At 45.6% G+C, this 19,885-nt stretch overlaps 1 protein-coding gene across 1 annotated transcript in view; it reads right to left on the minus strand.

The window, feature by feature from the left end:
- Nucleotides 1-3,151: 3,151 nt before the first annotated feature.
- Nucleotides 3,152-19,885, minus strand: part of LOC142774288 (PHD finger protein 24-like) — a 44,484-nt gene continuing 27,750 nt past the window's right edge. Inside the window, exons 5-7 of the mRNA XM_075874683.1 lie at nt 14,210-14,349; nt 11,675-11,764; nt 3,152-4,075 (exon numbers count right to left, since the gene is read on the minus strand). Coding sequence (XP_075730798.1) covers nt 3,865-4,075; nt 11,675-11,764; nt 14,210-14,349 — 441 coding nt within the window. The 3' untranslated portion in view covers nt 3,152-3,864. The remainder of the gene's footprint in view (nt 4,076-11,674; nt 11,765-14,209; nt 14,350-19,885) is intronic.

A 19,885-nucleotide genomic window follows, 5' to 3' on the forward strand; every position in this document is an offset into this window, starting at 1 on the left:
AAGCGCTTTTCGTTGAACACCTTCGAGCTTGCTGGTAAGTTTTTTTTTTTTGCGTGTGTGTAGGGGAACGAGACAGTGTTTGCTTAGTCCAGGATGGGGCGGATAAGTGTATTGTAGGCCAGTAACTTGTGTCTGGTGGTGCTTGCTGCAATTGCCTCTTTATAAATAACAATCTTGTATGTGTGGATGATGTGATGTAATGATTATGAGCGTCCGAGCGTAGGTCATGTGACAAAATGACACATAGATACTTACGATTGGCGACTTTAGAAAGCGAGGCTGAAATAATGACGTAATTAAAATCAGATGAATACTTTTTCCTAGTTATCGATAATAGCGCGGACTTTTTTTTGTGTATGTGCATTTGCCAATCGTTGCACCAAGCTGATTGTGTTTCTAAGGCTATACTTAAAGCGATATGGTCATTGTAAGAGTTGATTTCTTCGTGCAGGATGCAGTCATCTGCAAATAACCTGCATCCAACATTGACAGATGAAGGCAGATAATCAACAAAAAGTAAGAATAATCCGGTGCCGAAACGCAACCTTGCGGTACGCCAGAAGTTACCGGCACGACTGAACATTGGACGTGGTTTATTTCTACGAACTGCCACCTATCTGTAAGAAAATCGGTGATCCAGTCAAGAATTTGGCCCTTGCGAAGAGTAAGTTGCAGCTTGAAAATAAACTTGATAGGCGACACCCGATCGAATGCTTTTGAGAATGCTAGTAGAATAACATCTATTTGTTTTTGATGATCGATGCTTAATGAGACGTCATGGATCATTTCAATCAGTTGTGTTACTGTGAACATGTGTTGAAAAGGAGATGGTATTTTGTGTTCTTAGAGGTGTTTCGTTATGTGCTTTAAAATAATGTGTTCTAGCAGTTTACCAACCATGCACTTTAATGAGATGGGTTGGTAATTAGAAGGTGCGTTTTTATTTCCGGATTTATGTATGGGTACCTCCAATCTTGGAGGCAGTGCAAAACCACGTGATGTGCAGAATGTTTTCTAAAGGTGTCGAGGCGTGGTGAATACATCGACCGAGAATAAAAACAGAAAGACGATGCCGTTCGTCATCAAGATGTCTGATTGATTGATTGATTGATTGATTGATTGATTGATTGATATGTGGGGTTTAACGTTTCAAAACCACCATATGATTATGAGATACCGTAGTGGAGGGCTCCGGAATCATCGAGATGCCTAAAGTGAATGCATAATGGACCCCATTAGTTTTTAACAATTGTACAGCATATCGAGCGAATGAAGGCACGCACTCAAAGACTTCGGTGTTTCTCTTGTGCGCGCCATGTTTTGAGGCAATAGCCTTTAAGGTCTCATACTCGATTCCGTCCGCACGTGCCCTGGCACGATGCAAGCTGTGGAACAGTGACGCATAGCAAGGATGCCGGTCATGTCGCTCACGTCTCTTGTAGAGCGCGCGCGTCTTCCTGTAGCGGAGCCACAATTCGCCCACTCGTACAAGAACCGAGATACATGCATCTAATTTCATTCTGACTGACCCCGTCTCGACGGGCACAGTCTTTCTGTGAACACACTTTGCAATTTACAAAGTGTCCTAGAAGCTTTATTTCATCAATGGCGACCCTCTGCTGGTTCCAAAATGAAATCCGATAGTACTATCAAAAAAAAAAAAGGGTGCTTGATAGTGCGAAAATGCCATGAAATATGTTTCTTGTGCAAGTGGTCTCGTCTTTGAGGCACTGTTCATGACGTTCTGCCACGTCGCAGATATCGTATGCCTTTATTTTCACTTTCACACCACGCCCATTTTTCTGACGCCAGGTTTTAGTTGATTGGATATCGAAACACTTTTTCGTACTAGTATTTTGTCAGTCGATGTGATCCGCCCGAACATAACCTACATTCAGAAGAGTGTGAGGCAATTCATAGGTGCTGGGGAAGAAAAATATACTGTACCAACGAATCGGTAAAGTTAGCTTTTTCACACAAGTATGCATGCTGCAAAGAAGCACGCTTCCGGTGTCAATGCGAGCACTGGAAACGAAAAACTGCGGTGAATAGAACACTCACTCGAGATATTCTGCAAACTACGAGACGACTTTGTGCCGGGAGGCGAGTAGAAATTTGAAGCAGGACTGTACTCTGCTCTTCTGATGAAAACAATGGTTAAAGCATTACTAAGTAGCAAGCACATCCTGTGTTTGAATTTCCACTACTAACATGCAGCGCGCGATGTTGGAAGTGTTTATACGCCATAAAAAGAAAAAAGAGTGAAATGCCCATGCGTAGTAGGTATTCTGTGCGTGTGTTTGTGTGTGTGTGCGCGCTTTCTTGCCTGTACGCCATCCATGTGTCTACGTACATTGGTGTGATGCTCAAATTGACATAGTAATTACTTGGCGTAATTAGTGGTTATTAGTATATGAGCACTGTGCAGTTTCATTTTTTTTATTCCGTAAGATACGTGTTTTTGTAGTCATTGCCAGTATTTGGGGGCAGCGTGGTTGGCGCCATTTCGTGGCAGCACCAATGGCATAACTTAATAGGAAATAGACAAAAAAAAAAAAAGCTTAAGCATTGAAGGAAGCTAGTTATCAAAAACGACTCTGAGTTCTACACCGCAGAGACCCACTGGTAAAATTTTTGTAAAATAACTATATCATGCAAAATACCGTGCGATTTCTAGGACAATTGACCACTGCCCTTTAGGAACACATAAAGTGCTATTGAAAAAAAAAAAGAAAAAAAAACACACTTCGCGAAGCAACGTACTTCGTAGTATAACACTTACTTTAGCATTATGTTCAAATCAGGCTCTGCTGTATAGAACAAAAAGTTCTTTTGGATAACAAGCTTTTTTTTCGTCAGATATGTTTTTCGTTCGCCTATTTCCCATTCAAATGCGGCAGGTCATCTTCGTCTCGTACGAGAGATGGTGCTGCGTACACATGTCACCGATTCGTGGTCCTCAGAATAAACTTCATATAGCGATGCACTCGCACATAAAAACAAAAGTGCATGAGCATCGTTGACCCTTATTAGGAGTGTACTATATGGGGAGGGCATTTAAAATTGCAGTGTGTGCTTAGCATTAAAAATTCGCAAACAAAACAGCATTTGCTCAAGCATGATGAAAAAGGCTACCCAATAACGCAACACCTTTAGGAAATATTAAAAAAAATATTTTAAATCGCAACTAAAAAGGACAAAATAACATAATGACGGAGCACAAAAATATCAGTCATCAGCAACAGCAGGACGAAGTTGCTATGTACAGACACCTGATGTTTTCTTCTGAATATCTGTTCTTTTCATTCTTTCCAATAAACATTTCACTGTATTGGTAGTGCGTGTGACTGAGCGGTATGTGGCAATAACAAATTACAGCTCTATTCAAGATATTCGGATTGTCATTGTAAATTCCATTTTTTTGCCAGTATTACAGCAAAGAAACAGAAAAGCTAACAAATTATCTCTATTAATCGCCGATCAAAACGAAGCGCCGTAATAAATGTAGTAGGATAATTTACAACAGACGTACAAAACATCACGAAAATATCGTTATAGCACTCCGTTAATATTCTGATTTTCAGTAACCTAAGGCTACCGAAATGCTTCAACCCTTTGAAAGCATATAAACGTAAATCATCCCATATCACTGTTTCGAAGTTTGCCGCGCTATACGCTGAATATTATGAAATCTAACGAACGTCACAGGGAATCTAGCACGTCACACATGTGCCGGGCGGTCACTACTAGCTATCTCAATCGACGATCTTGCACTTCACTGTTTGCGGGAAATAAAAACAAAAAACTCTTCGTAGTGCCGCTCGAAACGTGAAATTTAAGACGGTCACTGGTGCTGCGCCGTCTTCAGTCCTCCTCGTCATCGGACTCGGTGCTCGTCGCTGCCGGACTCTTGTGGGATTCCGAGGAAGCGTCGAACCGGAAGCGCATCGAGCCCAGGAGGCCGACGTGTTCGTCCTCCAGGAAGGCGACGTAGTCGGGACCAGCCCAGGTGTTGGGCCGCGCCGCGATCACGGCAAGCGCCATGACGCACAGGAAGCGGCTCCACGTCACGAACCTGCGCGTTGAACGAGGTCCTGACTTGATTGATTGATTTGTGGGGTTTAACGTCCCAAAACGACCATATGATTATGAGAGACGCCGTAATGGAGGGCTCCGGAAGTTTCGACCACCTGGGGTTCTTCAACGTGCACCGAAATCTGAGCACACGGGCCTACGACATTTCCGCCTCCATCGGAAATGCAGCCCCTGCAGCCGGGATTTGAACCCACGACCTGCGGGTCAGCAGCCGAATACCATAACCATTAAACAACAATGGCGGGGCGGCTGGTGAAGATTGTAAACTACAAAGTGACAGCACTTACGCACGATACGCCTCACATAGAAAAGAACACGACACACACAAGTGCTATGAGCTGCTTGATCATTTCGGCTGTCTATACAAGTCCAAGGAAGCCTTACTGCGAGTGTGCTCACAACGAAATTTTTAAGCAAGTCAACAGTGTTGATGAGGGTGTATCAGATACGCGAAGACTAAGACATGGTATCAAGATGAATACAGGGACAAAGACGGATTTGTTAACATTTTATAACTTCAATAATAAAATATTTAAAATTTGGGGTTTAACGTACCAAACGTGATTGTCAGATACACCGTAGTGAGGGGTTCTTTAACGTGCTCCCAATCCTGAGCACATGGATGTACAGCATTTTCGCCTCTTTTGAAAATGCAACCGCCGCAGCCAGGATTTGATCCCGCGACCTGCGGGTTAGCAGCCGAATACCATAACCATTAAACAACAATGGCGGGACCGTTCGGTAAGTTTCTGGGTCCCCCAGAAAACAATTTAATTCAGTTTAACCATTGGGAAGTACAATTTAGGGCATCATGGAGACTTTTGCGAGAGCCTCATGTGGCGCCACCGACTGCATTTTTTTAACGTGTTTTTTCGCTTACCAAGTGCCTTGTCACCAAAAGCGTGGTATTTCCTGGTATCTCCAAAAATTATTTTACTAATAGGAAATAACTCTTTTTTGTTTCTCCTTGAAGGGATAGACGTTTCAGAGTGCTTGATACTTTTAACCACCGATTTTTTTTTTTATCTGCAGAAGATACCAGCGTCATAACCTTCCCTATTTGGAATGTCACACACTAGGAGAACGTTCTATGGACGGCTGCTATATAAGTTTGCTGTATTAAACGACAAATAACTCGAAATTGTTCCAATTTCTTTCTGCACACACTGTAATTTTCTCGACATAACTCATAGAAAACTTTTAATGACTACAAAGAACTGATATGCGTCTTAGGGTTCATAGGCGGTTATACATAGCAGCATAGCTATGGTATACGGGGAAATAACGCTGTGTCTCCTGTGTTTCTCTGTCCCGTCGTTCGCGCTGTTCTTGTGAACTCAACATGATTGCACTGTTCCTTTGAATATTTCTGCGCAGTCGTCATGACTGATTGCTATTTACGTTGCTCTTATGCTGAACCGAATGACGCACGTCCTCTCCCGGCTGCGGCTGTCACATTTTGATGGAAGCGAAATGCTTGAGATCCATGTGGTATATAAGGGAATACCGGATGGTCGAAATTCCCGTAGTCCTTCAATTCGACCTCTCTCAATCATATCTTGGTTTTGGGACGTAAACATAGGCCTACAACATTTTTGCCTCAATAGAATCATAATTATAAGCCTATTCGTGCCGCACTACTTTAGGCTGTCCGATATATACAGTCGGCTGAAGAGTCCCTAGTAAATATTCCGCTTGCATACCAGCTGACTTGTTCCCAAACAGTGCGCTGGTAAAATATCAAGGTTGAGCATTTTGAGAACAAGTTGATATCGTCCTGTCCTCATCTAAATGGCAAAACAGATGATATGGGAGCGAAATGGAAATAAGTAAGAACGGAGGGGCACAAAATAGAGGAACGAACAATTAAAAAAAAATCCCACGATTTTTTATGACCTTGCCTCTCAAACGACTGGAAAGCGAAAGCTATCGCATTTCTTTCTTACTTTTGATTGAAATAATCCTATAGTATACACTCACTCCTACCTCAGATGCTATCTCTACCCCACCTGGTTTTGCACGGCCTCCGGAATCGGAGCCATTGTAGCTGTACATTGAAGAGTTACTGTCCACGCTACCTTTAGGTAGCATGTACAGTAACTCTAAACTCCGTTAGGTAGCAGTTCCGTTAGGCACCTTCAGGTAGCATACCTAAAGTTACTCCATAGAGTTACTGTATATGCTACCTAATGTTAGCCCCGCCGCGGTGGTCTAGTGGAAGGTACTCAGCTGCTGACCCGCAGGTAGGCGGGATGCGATGGCTGCATTTTCGATGGAGGCGAAAATACTGCAGGCCCGTGTGCTAAGATTGGGGTGCACGTTAAGGAGCCCCAGGTTGTCGAAATTTCCAGAGCCCTCCCGGACTACGGCGTCTCTCATAATAGTGTGGTGGTTTTGGGACGTTAAACCTTAGATAACAATCAATCATCAATCAGCTACCAAAAGTTAAAGCGTAGAGTAACGAAAAAGTTATTTTATAAGCAACCTTTAGGTAGCATATTCAGGGTTAAAAGAGCAGCATGCCAGCGATATAGTATAGACACCGGCAAAAACATTTGTTTTTCTAATAAAGAGTCTCTATCTCTCTCTCAACGTTACTTGCTTGAGTTACTGCACAGAGTTACTGTATATGCTACCTAAAGGTAGCTGAACTCTACGGGACCTTCCTGCATCTTACAAGTGTCTACATAGCCTCCGAGATCAGGCCACCTTTGACCTAGCGACAATATAATGCGATCACTTCCTCACATGACGCCATGTTATATGATGTAACAGTGACGCCACAATGCCGTAAAAAAATTGATAACGTCCTGTGAACTCACGAAGACGTCGTATATTGACGTCATCGTTTGAAGATTTTTTTGCATCACTCGTGTGAAAACCGAAGGTCACTTGACGCGTTTGATAAGGTGTCTACTGCTCACGCCCCCACTCTCCTCCCCCACGCAAAAAAATATAGAAATTTCAATTTGACTCCTCAATCATGTCCAAGCGTCATATCTTTCTTGACAGTTCCATATTGCGGTACATCTTGTGACCACCACCGTGCACTGTGTGTAAGAAAGAAGGAAAGCTCAGATCACAGCAGAGAAGAATAAATAAACAAACAAAACAGAGGCAAACGTTAAATGCGCAAACCAGAAAAATAAAAAAGACGTCATGGTGCTTCCGGCTCGCCTGCTGCGTTTAAAATACGCCATTTGTATGCCGCCCTTCCGAGCCCGTAGGTGTATATATTTAAGATGGCGAACGTTTTCAAACCTGCTTTAGCGTAGGATGGGCGGGGCAGTTTTGAAGAGAGAGTGGTGTGCCCGCAACGGAGCTCAGGAAGAGGGGTGTTCGAAACAACTCGCAAGCTGGCGCGCGCGACTCGAAAGTTCCTGCCCTCAGCCGGCCCTTAGCCTTTCTCACTCACCATGTGCTGAGAGAGAAGCGCGGAAGCGAAGCTCCTGTTGCGGTTCGTGGTGCGGCCGGCACGCTTTGTTGAGCCTCCGTCTTGGTGGCGAGAAGACCAGTTAACAGCTGTGCTCAAGTGAGCGGCAAGCCTTAACTGTTCCTAGGAACTCTTTCGTGTGATGGCAGTCTGCGTGCGTGAGACTCGGGCTTTAGTGAGCTCGATTTAGGGAAAAAAGGACTTAGGGAAAAAAAGAGGGAATAAACCTAGAACGGTCATACGTGTGCAAACGGAAACTTGAGACATACTCCTTAACTGCAGAAGGTCTCAAGACAAAAAGAAAGTGAGTGCCCCGAAAAGGGCAGACGCGATCTAATGTTTCTGAAGGAGATGCCCTAAGGAGGAGCAGATCCTGAAGTTAAACTTAGGAAAACAAGAAGCGTAGTAGGTGCTCTAATACCTGACCAGGGTACATGCTCTTTGATGTATGGGTTATTATTGATAAAGAAACTTTATGGGCCGGAGTTTATTAATTTGTTGGCAATGTACGGAGCCTTCGTAAGGTTTATACATAAACCTAACGCACTACTTAAATTGAATGCTTCACTGACCATTATAAGCGCCGTTCTACACTTTCAAGAAGACGAGAAACAACGCAAAAAAGAACTAATTCTATAGATGGTTTCAAGATTGCAAGCATTGTGCCCCCCAAAAAAACTTCCGGTCACCTCATTTACCAGCTCGTAACGTCGACACTGAAAATATATTTTGGCGTTTTTTCAAAGGTAAGGAAAGTCCTATATTAGTTTTTCAGATGAAAAAAAAAAAACGTGCGTAATTTTCAAGGCAATTTTTGTAGTTTTCATGTAGCTTAAAAGAACATTTATTTGAATACATATTGCCAAATGATAGAAGGAAAGTGTAGAAAATCAGTGAGATATTTTTTAACTCTCTTCTTGCCCGCCTATAATATTCAAGCACATCGGTGGACGAAACCGGAAGTCATCAAGCGTTCGTGTTTGTAAACGGTGAAAGGGCGTTTCCTTCTCCGCTGGAAAAATAAAGATTATATTCCGTTCTTATTGATAGATACCCCTGCTTCCTCGCGATTGCATGGTGACAGACTTTAGATTGTTTAAAATAAAAAAAAGTGCGAGTGGTGGTATGCAATAAATGGTAACCACCAGTTGCTGAACAAAAAACTGTGCCATAAGTTACCATGTGCTACACCCAGTTAGTGTGAATGCGTAGCAGTTAGTAGTAGCCATTGTAGCCGTCATAGTAGTAATATAATGGGGGGGGGGGGGGGAGCTTAACGTACTGAAACCACCGTATGGTTGTGAGAGACCCCGTAGCGGAGAGCTGTTTTGACCATCTGGTGTTCTTTAACGTGCGCCCAAGTACTAGCACATAGGCCTGCAGCATTTTCGCCTCAATCGAAAATGCGGTCGCCGCGGCCGGGATTCCATCCCGTGACCTTCGAGTCAGCATCCAAGTGCCTAAGGCACTAGACCACCGTGGAGGTGGTGGGGGTGTTACGGAAGGAAAGAAGGAAGGAAGGAACGAAGGAAGGAAGGAAGGTAGGTAGGAAGGTACGTAGGTAGGTAGGAAGGTAGCTAGGTAGGTAGGTGGGTAGTTAAGCAGGTAGGTAGGTAGGAAGAAAGGAAGGAAGGAAGGAAGGAAGGAAGGTAGGAAGGAATGAAGGTAGGTAGGTAGGTAGGTAGGTAAGTAGGTAGGAAGGAAGGTAGCTGGGTAGGTAGGTAGGTAGGTAGGTAGGTAGGTAGGTAGGTAAATAGGTAAGTAGGTAGGTAGGAAGGAAGGTAGCTAGGTAGGTAGGTGGGTAGTTAAGGAGGTATGTAGGTGGAAGAAAGGAAGGTAGGTAGGTAGGTAAGAAGAAAGGAAGGTAGGTAGGTAGGAAGGAAGGAAGGAAGGTAGGTAGGTAGGAAGGAAGGAAGGTAGGTAGGTAGGAAGGTAAGTAGGTAGGTAGGAAAGAAGGAAGGTATCTAGGTAGGTAGGTAGGTAGTTAAGTAGGTAGGAAGGAAGGAAGGAAGGAAGGTAGGTAGGTAGGAAGGAAGAAAGGAAGGAAGGTATCTAGGTAGGTAGGTAGGTAGGTTGGTAGGTAAGTAGGAAGGAAGGTAGCTATGTAGGTGGGTGGGTAGTTAAGTAGGTAGGTAGGAAGGAAGGAAAGAAGGAAGGTAGGTAGGTAGGTAAGTAGGTATGTAGGTAGGAAGGAAGGAAGGTAGCTAGGTAGGTAGGTAGGTAAGTAAGTAGGTAGGAAGGAAGGAAGGTAGCTAGGTAGGTAGGTAGGTAAGTAGGAAGGAAGGTAGCTATGTAGGTAGGTGGGCAGTTAAGTAGGTAGGTAGGAAGGAAAGAAGGAAGGAAGGTAGGTAGGAAGGTAGGTAGCTAGGTAGGAAGGAAGGTAGGAAAGAAGGAAGGAAGGAAGGCAGGTAGGTAGGTAGGTAGAAAGGAAGGTAGGTAGGTAGGTAGGGAGGTAGGTAGGTAGGTAGGAAGGAATCAGCGAACGGGGACTTTTTCTTTTTCATTTTCACGGAGTTCCTTGTAAATATTTCTCGTCGCTGGTCAAACGTTTTGGGCTTGTTTATATATATGCTGCAAATATAATTATTTAGATCATCACCACCTTCACCGCAAGCGTGGTTGACAATCATCTTGAGTAGTTGAGTGTCGAAGTGAAGCGTACATTGTGGGAAACAAACAAGTTACGTTACCATGCATTTGGCAAACGCCCCTTCAACTGAATGGATACTGCCCCGGAGGCAATGTTAAAGAGTGAAAATGTGCTTTCGTTCATTATTGCGCATATTTTAGTTGTTAGAAATCAAGTGATTTTTAGGGGCGAAGCTCCTTATGGCGTGACTTGTGCGTCCCTCGTAGTACGTAACCACCAGTGGCACATACCCGAAATAGGTATAACATTTGACCTCCAAGGTGGTGCCTGTGAGAGATTTCTTCTGTGCGTTGTTTAACAATAAAAAATAGTGGTCAATGTACATGCCAATGGCTGCTAATGGGGAATGAGAGACAGGAGCATTCGGCTTTTAGTCAACGCGCACGCTGCGATCCCCATTAGCAGCCATTGGCATGTACATTGAGCACTATCGGACAAGAAAGGGTTGCTACATTATACTCGCTGGGTGTAACCTCCTTAGTTTTAGAAAGGTTTAGCGAGCGTTGAGCCGCAGGGCAATGAATACAATGAACTAGTATATACCATGAATGAATTTGAGATGGTTAAAGGGGGGAAGCAGATACGAAGCGCAAGCCGTAAGAAATTCAAAGCTGAATCCTCCTGTCTCTCATTTCAAATTAGCAGCCACTGGCATGTACATTGAGAACTATCTGACAGCAAAAGGATGCTACGTTATACTCGCTGGGCGTAACGTTCTTGGTTTTAGAAAGGTTTAGCGCGCATTGGGCCGCAGTGCCATGAATACAGTGAACTAGTATATACCATGAACTCAAGGTGGTTGAAGGTGGGAAGTAGACCCGAAGCGCAAGCTGTAAGTAAGTGTGCGTGTGCCTTCTCTCGTTTAGTCCTTGGAATGTCCACTGAATGGCGGTGCTTCTATGGGGAATATATGATAAAAAGATGCGAGATGGTGGGACTTGGAGTGTTGAATAGATGGACGAACGGACACACAGACAGATGCATGGATGGACGCATAAACGGACGCAGGGGCGGATGCATGAACGAACGCAGGGACGGGCGCACGAACAGACGCATGGACGGTCACACAGACGGACGCATGAACGGACGAATGCTTCGCCCCACTCTCCATCATTCACTCCGTGGATATGCACCATTTTTTTAAACTCCAGGCTGTATTTGATAATTTTGTCCATAATTGAATATCTTCCAGAAGGGGGATATTCGTTAAACTATTATTTCTTTTGGAACTCTTCGCAAAAGTGTCTCTGGTTCAATGGTGATTCTTTGCTTGTTAGCTGGTTAGCCTCTGGCCAATCCAAGATGGGGGCACTGACGAAAATTATTTTGGAGGCCAGTCACATCTGTCTGGCTCAGGAACACGCTCATTCAAAAAGAAACAATTAAACGAAAACATCCACGTGCCACTAATTTGAGGCCCGCGAGTGGCTTGTTTATGACTTCTGCTTTGAGGTTCACTAAACGAACGAGTGAAGGTCACCTATAGCTTCACTCACCTATCGACGTCACCCAGGTGCCGGTCGGGATCCGGATGGTCACTGACGGCACGAATACGATCCACGAGAAATTCCACGCTGGTTGTCAGACTGCGCCCACAGAATTACATTTTTAAGCTTAAAATACCAGTAAACGAAATTAACTGGCGTAGCATTTAACGCGTACCTCAATGAGACGCCTCAATGACACGCGTCGCATCAATATATGGGAGGAGAATGGCGTGAACGGGGGGTCAGCTGAGTTTTTTTTCTCGGAATTGTTTCTGTAGTGGCATGAATGCGAACCGCCAGTGGAATGGAAACGGGATTCCATCGTGTCGGTTCAAAGCAGAATAATTATACTAATTATTCCCATTTTCGCCTACTTCCTTGTTCATGTTTTCCTTGCACAGAATTTTGTTTAGAGGCCAACTCCGGCGATATTTTGAGGTCCATAAATCTCAGTGAAATTTACTGGGTACGTTTCTTCGCACGTTCGCGGCATTTATGCCAAGTTACAGGCTTGACAGATGCGCTGATTGTTTGTCAATGAAGAATAAATATTGCCTCGAAATGCTCCCCTGGCTTACCAGAATTATTGGCAACGCTGTCTGTGCGACGCCACGTTTGGCATGTCAACGGAATTGACGCAGCCTAAGGCATCGCTTCTTTGGCCGCTACAGCGTGTACTGGGCTGGCCACAAGACGACGCCAGCGGTGTTTGGCACAGAGAAGCTTTCTCCCTTCCTCTGTGGTGTTTTGCCGGCGCTTCGCTGGTCTGGCTTTGACAGTTTTCATACTCTGCCCTGGCGGCACTATTACACAAATTCCGGTTCTTACCAAATAGTACGTCGTACGTCGACAGTCTGTCCGTCTGAGTTTTGGTTTCGGTATTGCACCTTCTTTGTTTCCTGAGTATTCCAGCTATTGGGCTCATGACAAGAGGGTTTAGGAAACATAGAAACATCATTATCCTGACATGGTCGAAAATTCACCGGAGTTGGTCTTTAGTGATGCCATCTAGGAAACGTACTGAAATCGCAATAAGATTTTGAGGTACGCCATTGCGGAGGGCCCCGGAAATCTCGATTATTTACTGATCTTTAACTTGACCTGACATCGTGCAATACGTGGGTCTCTACCATTTCGCCTCCATCGAAATTCAACCATGCAGCGCAGCCGAGGTCAAACCCACGACCTTCGGTTCTGCTGCTGGGCACCGTAACCGCAACACCACAGCGGCAGACGTTAAGCGCAGGCTTTGCATCGGTGTTCACTAAATCGGCTATCTTACGGACCGGTTCCGGTGTCACCATACTGAGCTGCTAACCTCGCCGTTTCATACTTTTAACAACTAAACTAAAAGTGCACCGGTAGGCCCGTAGGTAGTAAAATGGCGTGTGGCTGGTGCATTACGAGAGAAATGCGGCCCTGTTGGTAAGATATGAGGTAATATTTAGCGCAATGAAACAGAAGGACGAAAAGGGAGGACACAACAGGCAAGCCAACTTTCAACAAAATCATTTTGTTGAGAGTTAGCGCTCGTGTTGTGTCCTGCTGGTGCTTGTGCTTCCTTGAAATGAATATTACCGAGTTGGTGTATTACACATTGCGCGGCTTTTCCTTCCCACTTCAATGCCACAATATAAAAAAAAAACACGGCTTATCACCTTATATTGAAATCTGTTTAGCATGAAAGTAAAACGTGTCATTGTAGAGGTAGTTGAGCCTTTATTGTGTGTGCATTGTTTCAGCAACAGCGAGAAATTGTAAAGTCACATTAAGAACAGCAAGTAGCTCAAAACTTGCAGCGCACACCTAAAGCAGAAAGCACGTACCAAGTTAGCATACACAGGACGAATGCGGACTAACATCTCTCACAGCTGGACACTTGAAGCGCGCTGTTCAAACAGAAAAAAGGAGGCGTGAAACGAGTGCACAAGTACACACAGGACAAACGTGAACAACTGTCGCAGTTATTCCTGCGTCGTGTGTGAGCAGCCTGTTCCTTTCATAAAGATGGCCGCGGCAGCGAGAGAAGTGACCTTCGTCCTCTCCTGAATTGTGAGTTTGATTAGCGCGCCCGCAGGAGATCACGCTGCATGGAGGCGGCGCTTCGTGGAGGTTACGACCTTTACAGCACGCCCAACGTGAGCCCGTCGAGTCGCGCCATCTAATCGCTGGAAACGAAGACGCGCTAAAGTATCGAAGCCCTGAGGACCACCAAACGGTGTATAGTGCATATGAATAGCTTGCAGTTAGCCGTGGAAGAAGAAAATAATCTCCATGCAGTTAGCCTTCCCGCCAACATACGCTTCACCACGCGCTTAAAATCGAGAGGCTGATGGTTTGATTGCGCGTGATAGGTAACTTTTCTTTTTTTTTCAATCTGTTAATATATATTTTACAATGTCATTTCCATGACGCAAGTACGTCAGCGGAGCCTTGGTGGAACCCCGCATAGGACATTTACGTGTTAAAAAAAAACGAAAACGTTTTCTTAGCAGTCCACAATGGTGACGCCCATCAGTCGAAAGTAGAATCGCCCATACTAACACCATGTGGTCTCGCCACTCCTGCACCACGCGCCGAGCGTCGGCCACGCTGATGGCGCCCCCGTTGTGCGTGTCGCGAAGTGCAAACTCCTCCTTCAGCAGGCGCACCTCCGAGGGTTTGAGCATCGACACCAGCTCCTTCTGCGCAGAGCAGTTCCCTGCAACTCACATGTGCCTGCACTTGCCAACCAACGGCTGTAGGCGTCCAATAATTAGGCTTATACATACTGAGTTTTATAACTTTTTTTCTGAGTAACCATGGAAGAGAGGCATTAAGAAAAATTGACAACCACGTGCACTTGTTCGCAGCACAAAGCTACAAGAAAATCTTCGTGTATTTCTTCTAGAGAAGACTTCCTTGTTAAAAAAAATTGTCTTTCTTCGAATGTCAAATGTAAGACGAAGGCGGTTGCGGTAGCAGTTTAGCTAACGTCTTGGTTAGCTTGCTTCCTCGTTAGCTTAAATGGTAGAACGAACCGCCTTAGATAGAACCATACCTGGTCAGTGTCGCGGTAATAAGCGTGCACAGGCTTTCCCTTCAAGGGGGAGGGGGCAAGGTTTGTCGCAGTGACCCCCTTTCCCTATCATGTCAACGTATGGTGGTGACCTTGCGCCCCCCTCTCCCTATATTGTCAATGTAGGGGGCTGGCTTTGCGCTCCTCTCTCCAAGACTCCCCCCCCTCCTCCACGTGCACGCTTGCAGCGGGATCGTGATACAAGGGTACCGTGATAGTATCTTAGTGATTCTTTTGTGTATTTATATCAATATATATTTGATGATGCATTTATATCCTAGTAATGAAACACTTTTGGAGTGTATACCTTGTATAGTGATAATGTGCAACACACTGGCATCTGGTTACAGTTTTGTTGGAAATTAGATGACTGTTATGAGAGGGGAAGGACAATTTTTGTATTAAGCTAAGTGAAGGCGGCTGCCGGTCGTCGACACGACAATGGCGGCTTAGTGCACAGAATGGCACACGTGTGGCAAAAGCGCCTGATGCAATTAACGGAAAAATCACGGAAGCAGTGCTTTTAGCCCCTTTTGATGACAGTCACTGTCTCGTATACTCGGTGCAGCATCCCCAATTTTCCTATTGCGGTACCTATTGTCGACCCGACAAGGCGATGTTGTGGAACTTTCCGCCATATAGAATTCATCCATTATAACAGATACACGAGCCTGTCTCATTCGGTAGGCAGACTTCCCTCTTTGGTGAATGTTGTGCTAATTCCAAATGAACCATGCTTCGATGAAATCCGATTTGAGAATCTGCTAGTGCAAGCAAACTTAAGCAGCACCCTTCATTGCAAAACACGTGTTGTGCGTGTAAGTCACTGAATTCACTGGCGGTCGCTACTGGCGCGATTGATGCAAGTTCAAATGCAGTGCAACATTATTCGTAATGATATACTGTACTCTATAAATACCGCCGGGAAGCAACAGCATCCTGTAAATAAAAATTATACTCCAGTATCTCTATTCCGGAATACCTTCTCGTCTTCTTGCAAATGCATTTGCGCAATATCCTGTTACGTGCAAGACAAATGTATTTCACTATCTGTTCTCTATGCTACCAGCACGTGTACTTCGATATCTGTATTCCGGAATACTTTTCGGGGTATTTATGCCGAGCACTGCCTCCAACGTTTCTAGACTTTCTTTCAGTTCGAGCACTGCCCTTGAGACGCGCACTGAGAAGTGGCCCATTCCTGTAGCCACTCGCGAAGTGGAACGCCAAGAAAACAAAGCCTCGATGGCCACCACATGGCACGAAACTCAATATGAAAGCTCTACACTTCTCTTGTAAAGCCAACGCTCCCGAACCACTGCTACTGCAAATTTAGAGTTATTCGCTGTTCTTCGTGTGTCACATTCTAATATGTTGCTGTCGCAGTATTTGTTTCGCTCTTGCTGCGAAGTTTACTTTGTTCTTTCTGTTTTGCTTTTTTGTGATGCGGCGACCAGTTGCTTCGAAGGCTGGTCAATAACGTTCCGCAGTGCACAAACACATTTTCTTGATTTCGAGCTTCCGTATATAGCAATACTTGACGCATCCTCGTGGGAATTCGAGACCTGTGCGCGATGTGCCGCTGTACCGTAATGTTCGCTTGGATGTGTTCTAAGAATTTCGTGCTCGAACCGGCAGATCCGCACTGTGCTGTGACAAGAGCAGGAGCTTACCATCTTAAGGCGCCGCCGGTTCTACTTTTCCGAAGGTCCCGAAATGGACACGATGGTATGAGAAGTGAGTGAAAAGGGCAGCTTGCTGAAAGGCGAATTGTCGCCCTCTCAGCAGGTTTACAAACACACTGATATATATATATATATATATATATATATATATATATATATATATATATATATATATATATATATATATATATATATATATATATATATATATATATATATATATATATATATATATAGAGAGAGAGAGAGAGAGAGAGAGAGAGAGAGATGCACCTCGTGCCGTTATATGCAAATGCCGTGGGGCTGTTTCACCCCGACGTTCCGTGGCGCGTCTAAGTGCGCGTCAGCTGCTCGCGTCAGGAGTTGGAGCGTGCGCTGTCTTTGCTCGCTCGCCAGTCCCTACAAATCCTGCTTTTTTATCTATTCTTTTGTTGTTAAAGCTCGCTCGTATCGTTCGGAGAGAGTGCGTTCTCGCCTTTGCCTTTAGAGCCGCGTCAGCTTTCACCGCCAAGACATCCGCTATACAGGCAACATTTCTGCTCCTTTTTTTCTGGGCATCTCTTCATCACGTCTTTTTTTCTTGGGATGCTGTGAAAGTGAAAGCAAGGGTTTCTTTTTCGCGGCAAATTGTCTGTTTAGTCGTAGCCGCATCTGAAAATTGAGAGCCGGACCAGGTGTCTCCCAGTGAAATCCGTAACAGTGCTATCGTTCACCTGTGGACAAAGCATAAGACAAGCCAAACGGCGCAGCGGCATCAAGTTCGCTCATAAACAGCGAGGTCGCTTTACTTCCATCGTGGTGATAGTAGTTGCGTTACTCTGCTATGCTAATGACTAAAGTCAGTGGGTGCGATGCAGGCCGCGGCAGTCGCATTTTCGATGCATACGAAACTGTTGCTATAGAGGCCTTCGTACTTAAATTCAGGTGCACATTAATGGTGCAGGCGGGCCGAATTCAGATTTATCATGAACTCGGACGACTAATCCGCGGATGATTCGCGTGCTGGCGCATTTACGCGATGGACAAGGGTCATATAGCAGACAACAGCATCACTGAGCCGCAGTATACTCTCTTACCGCAGCATGGGCGCTCGCTTGCTCCCGATGCCCGTAGACTGGTCTGAGAGTATTCGACGACATTGTGTCTGACAGAAAAACGAAGCTTGCTTCTGATCTGTATTGTGGAGAAGAGCAAATTTTTTTGGGGAAACGGTGTTCCTGGCCAAATGGAAAGACGAATCTGCTTTGCAGAGAGCTGCTGTGGATTGGCCTCGCTACTGTCACGCGCAAGGCCCCGCGTATGAAGGGAGGATTGTTAGGTTTGGCCTGGGGATTCATCTCTCAATCCCTTCGGCGCCCAGTCTTACCGACGCTTTCAAGTATTTGAGTGATTATTCCAGACCGGGCGGCAGGCAGAGGCGAGTTCGCGTCCTTCAAAAGCGGACCTTTTGTCGTCGCTTCAAGCAGAAGCGGTGACTAATGGACTCGGCGACTCATCGGGCGACGGCAAAGCTGTCGTGGCCGGCGCCGGAGCTGTCAGAGGAGCGGTGCTCCCTTTTGATCCCCAATCACCCAGCCGACCGGCCGACTGCCTTTGCTCGTCAGGCACTGTACGTGCTATGCTAGCCGGAGGACCAAGACGTCGTGTCGCCAAGACGCGATTAGCCGTTCGAGAGAGGCCAACGAAGACGGCGTCTTTCTGAAAGAAACCGCGACGGACAGCGCACGCAGATCGCCCCGCTAATTGGGCGAGCTGTGCAGTGGGCCCTTTGAAGTATGCGGCCAGGATCGTGGGAACGCTCGTCTAACGGCACACCCACGACGAGGACCAGCCCTGCTGGCGCCACCACCGTGCAGTGTTCACGTGGACCTTGTATGCTCGCCTCCCTCACCTGTGTGTGCGTGATTGGTGTTCGACTCTGAGAGGAGGAGCCCGACAGGGCATAAAACGACGAGACAGAGTGCTGGACATTGCGCTCTCTGAACCTGGCTCTGAACTATGTAGTGTTCAACCACCACGCTCGTGGTTTGTTAAACCACTATCCCTTCTTTTCTGTAAATAAGTGTAAATAATGTCATAAACCCCTGTTATGTTTCTCGTATCCTCTTGTCAGCGTTCAGTTCCTCCATCCGGATGCCATCACCGGCAACATCTTCCTTCCCACATCTTACAGGATACAGCGATGCGTCCTTATATCTCGGCAGTTTTCGTCTTGTGCGGATAACGGGCACTGACAAAGTATATTGCATGGCTGGCACGTATTTTCCATCTCTTTAGACACGGCCCGTGTTCTGAGAGAGCCGCTTTTGGCGACAGCATCGCTCTGCCTTCTGTATAGAATCTCTCGCGTGCAATGATTAAAGTTAAAACATCCGGTAAAGTAAAAAGTTGGGCGAGTTGGTGCTGGTTCATGATGATAAGGGGCGCGAAAAAAACGACACACAACAGAGAAGAAGTACACGGGACGACGCGCTACTAGCAACTGGAATATTTTATTCAGGAAACACCATTTATACCGCAGTGACATCAAATTTAACCCAACGAATCGACCAAAAACTAAAAATACATGCTCAGCATGCCTATAAGTAACGTTGCAGATAGGCTATCTCCCCTTCCTGCAGACTGATAGAGGGGTGGCTGATGCAATCAGGCCCCTCCCTCTGGATAAAGAGGGCTTCTATAATCTCCCTCTCCGCTGAGCCCCTGTGCCTGTAGATTACAGTTGTCTGCTCAAATGCCGGCTTACAGTTACCCTGATCGCATCCTCTGCAATGCATCGCCAGATGCGTGAACGGCCTTCCTATTAAAGAGCTGCTGTGCTCTCGCAACCGCACGTTGAGGCATCTACCAGTTTGCCCTATGTATGCCTTGCCGCACGACAGTGGTATTCTATATACAACACCACGTGCGCAAGGAACAAACTGCCTTACGTGCTTAATGGCACATCCTCTTTTTTCAGTGTGAAAAAAGTGTGAAAAAAGAGGATGTGCCATTAAGCACGTAAGGCAGTTTGTTCCTTGCGCACGTGGTGTTGTATATAGAATACCACTGTCGTGCGGCAAGGCATACATAGGGCAAACTGGTAGATGCCTCAACGTGCGGTTGCGAGAGCACAGCAGCTCTTTAATAGGAAGGCCGTTCACGCATCTGGCGATGCATTGCAGAGGATGCGATCAGGGTAACTGTAAGCCGGCATTTGAGCAGACAACTGTAATCTACAGGCACAGGGGCTCAGCGGAGAGGGAGATTATAGAAGCCCTCTTTATCCAGAGGGAGGGGCCTGATTGCATCAGCCACCCCTCTATCAGTCTGCAGGAAGGGGAGATAGCCTATCTGCAACGTTACTTATAGGCATGCTGAGCATGTATTTTTAGTTTTTGGTCGATTCGTTGGGTTAAATTTGATGTCACTGCGGTATAAATGGTGTTTCCTGAATAAAATATTCCAGTTGCTAGTAGCGCGTCGTCCCGTGTACTT

This window comes from Rhipicephalus microplus, chromosome 10 (assembly GCF_043290135.1).
Source record: "Rhipicephalus microplus isolate Deutch F79 chromosome 10, USDA_Rmic, whole genome shotgun sequence".
Lineage (NCBI taxonomy): Eukaryota > Metazoa > Arthropoda > Arachnida > Ixodida > Ixodidae > Rhipicephalus > Rhipicephalus microplus.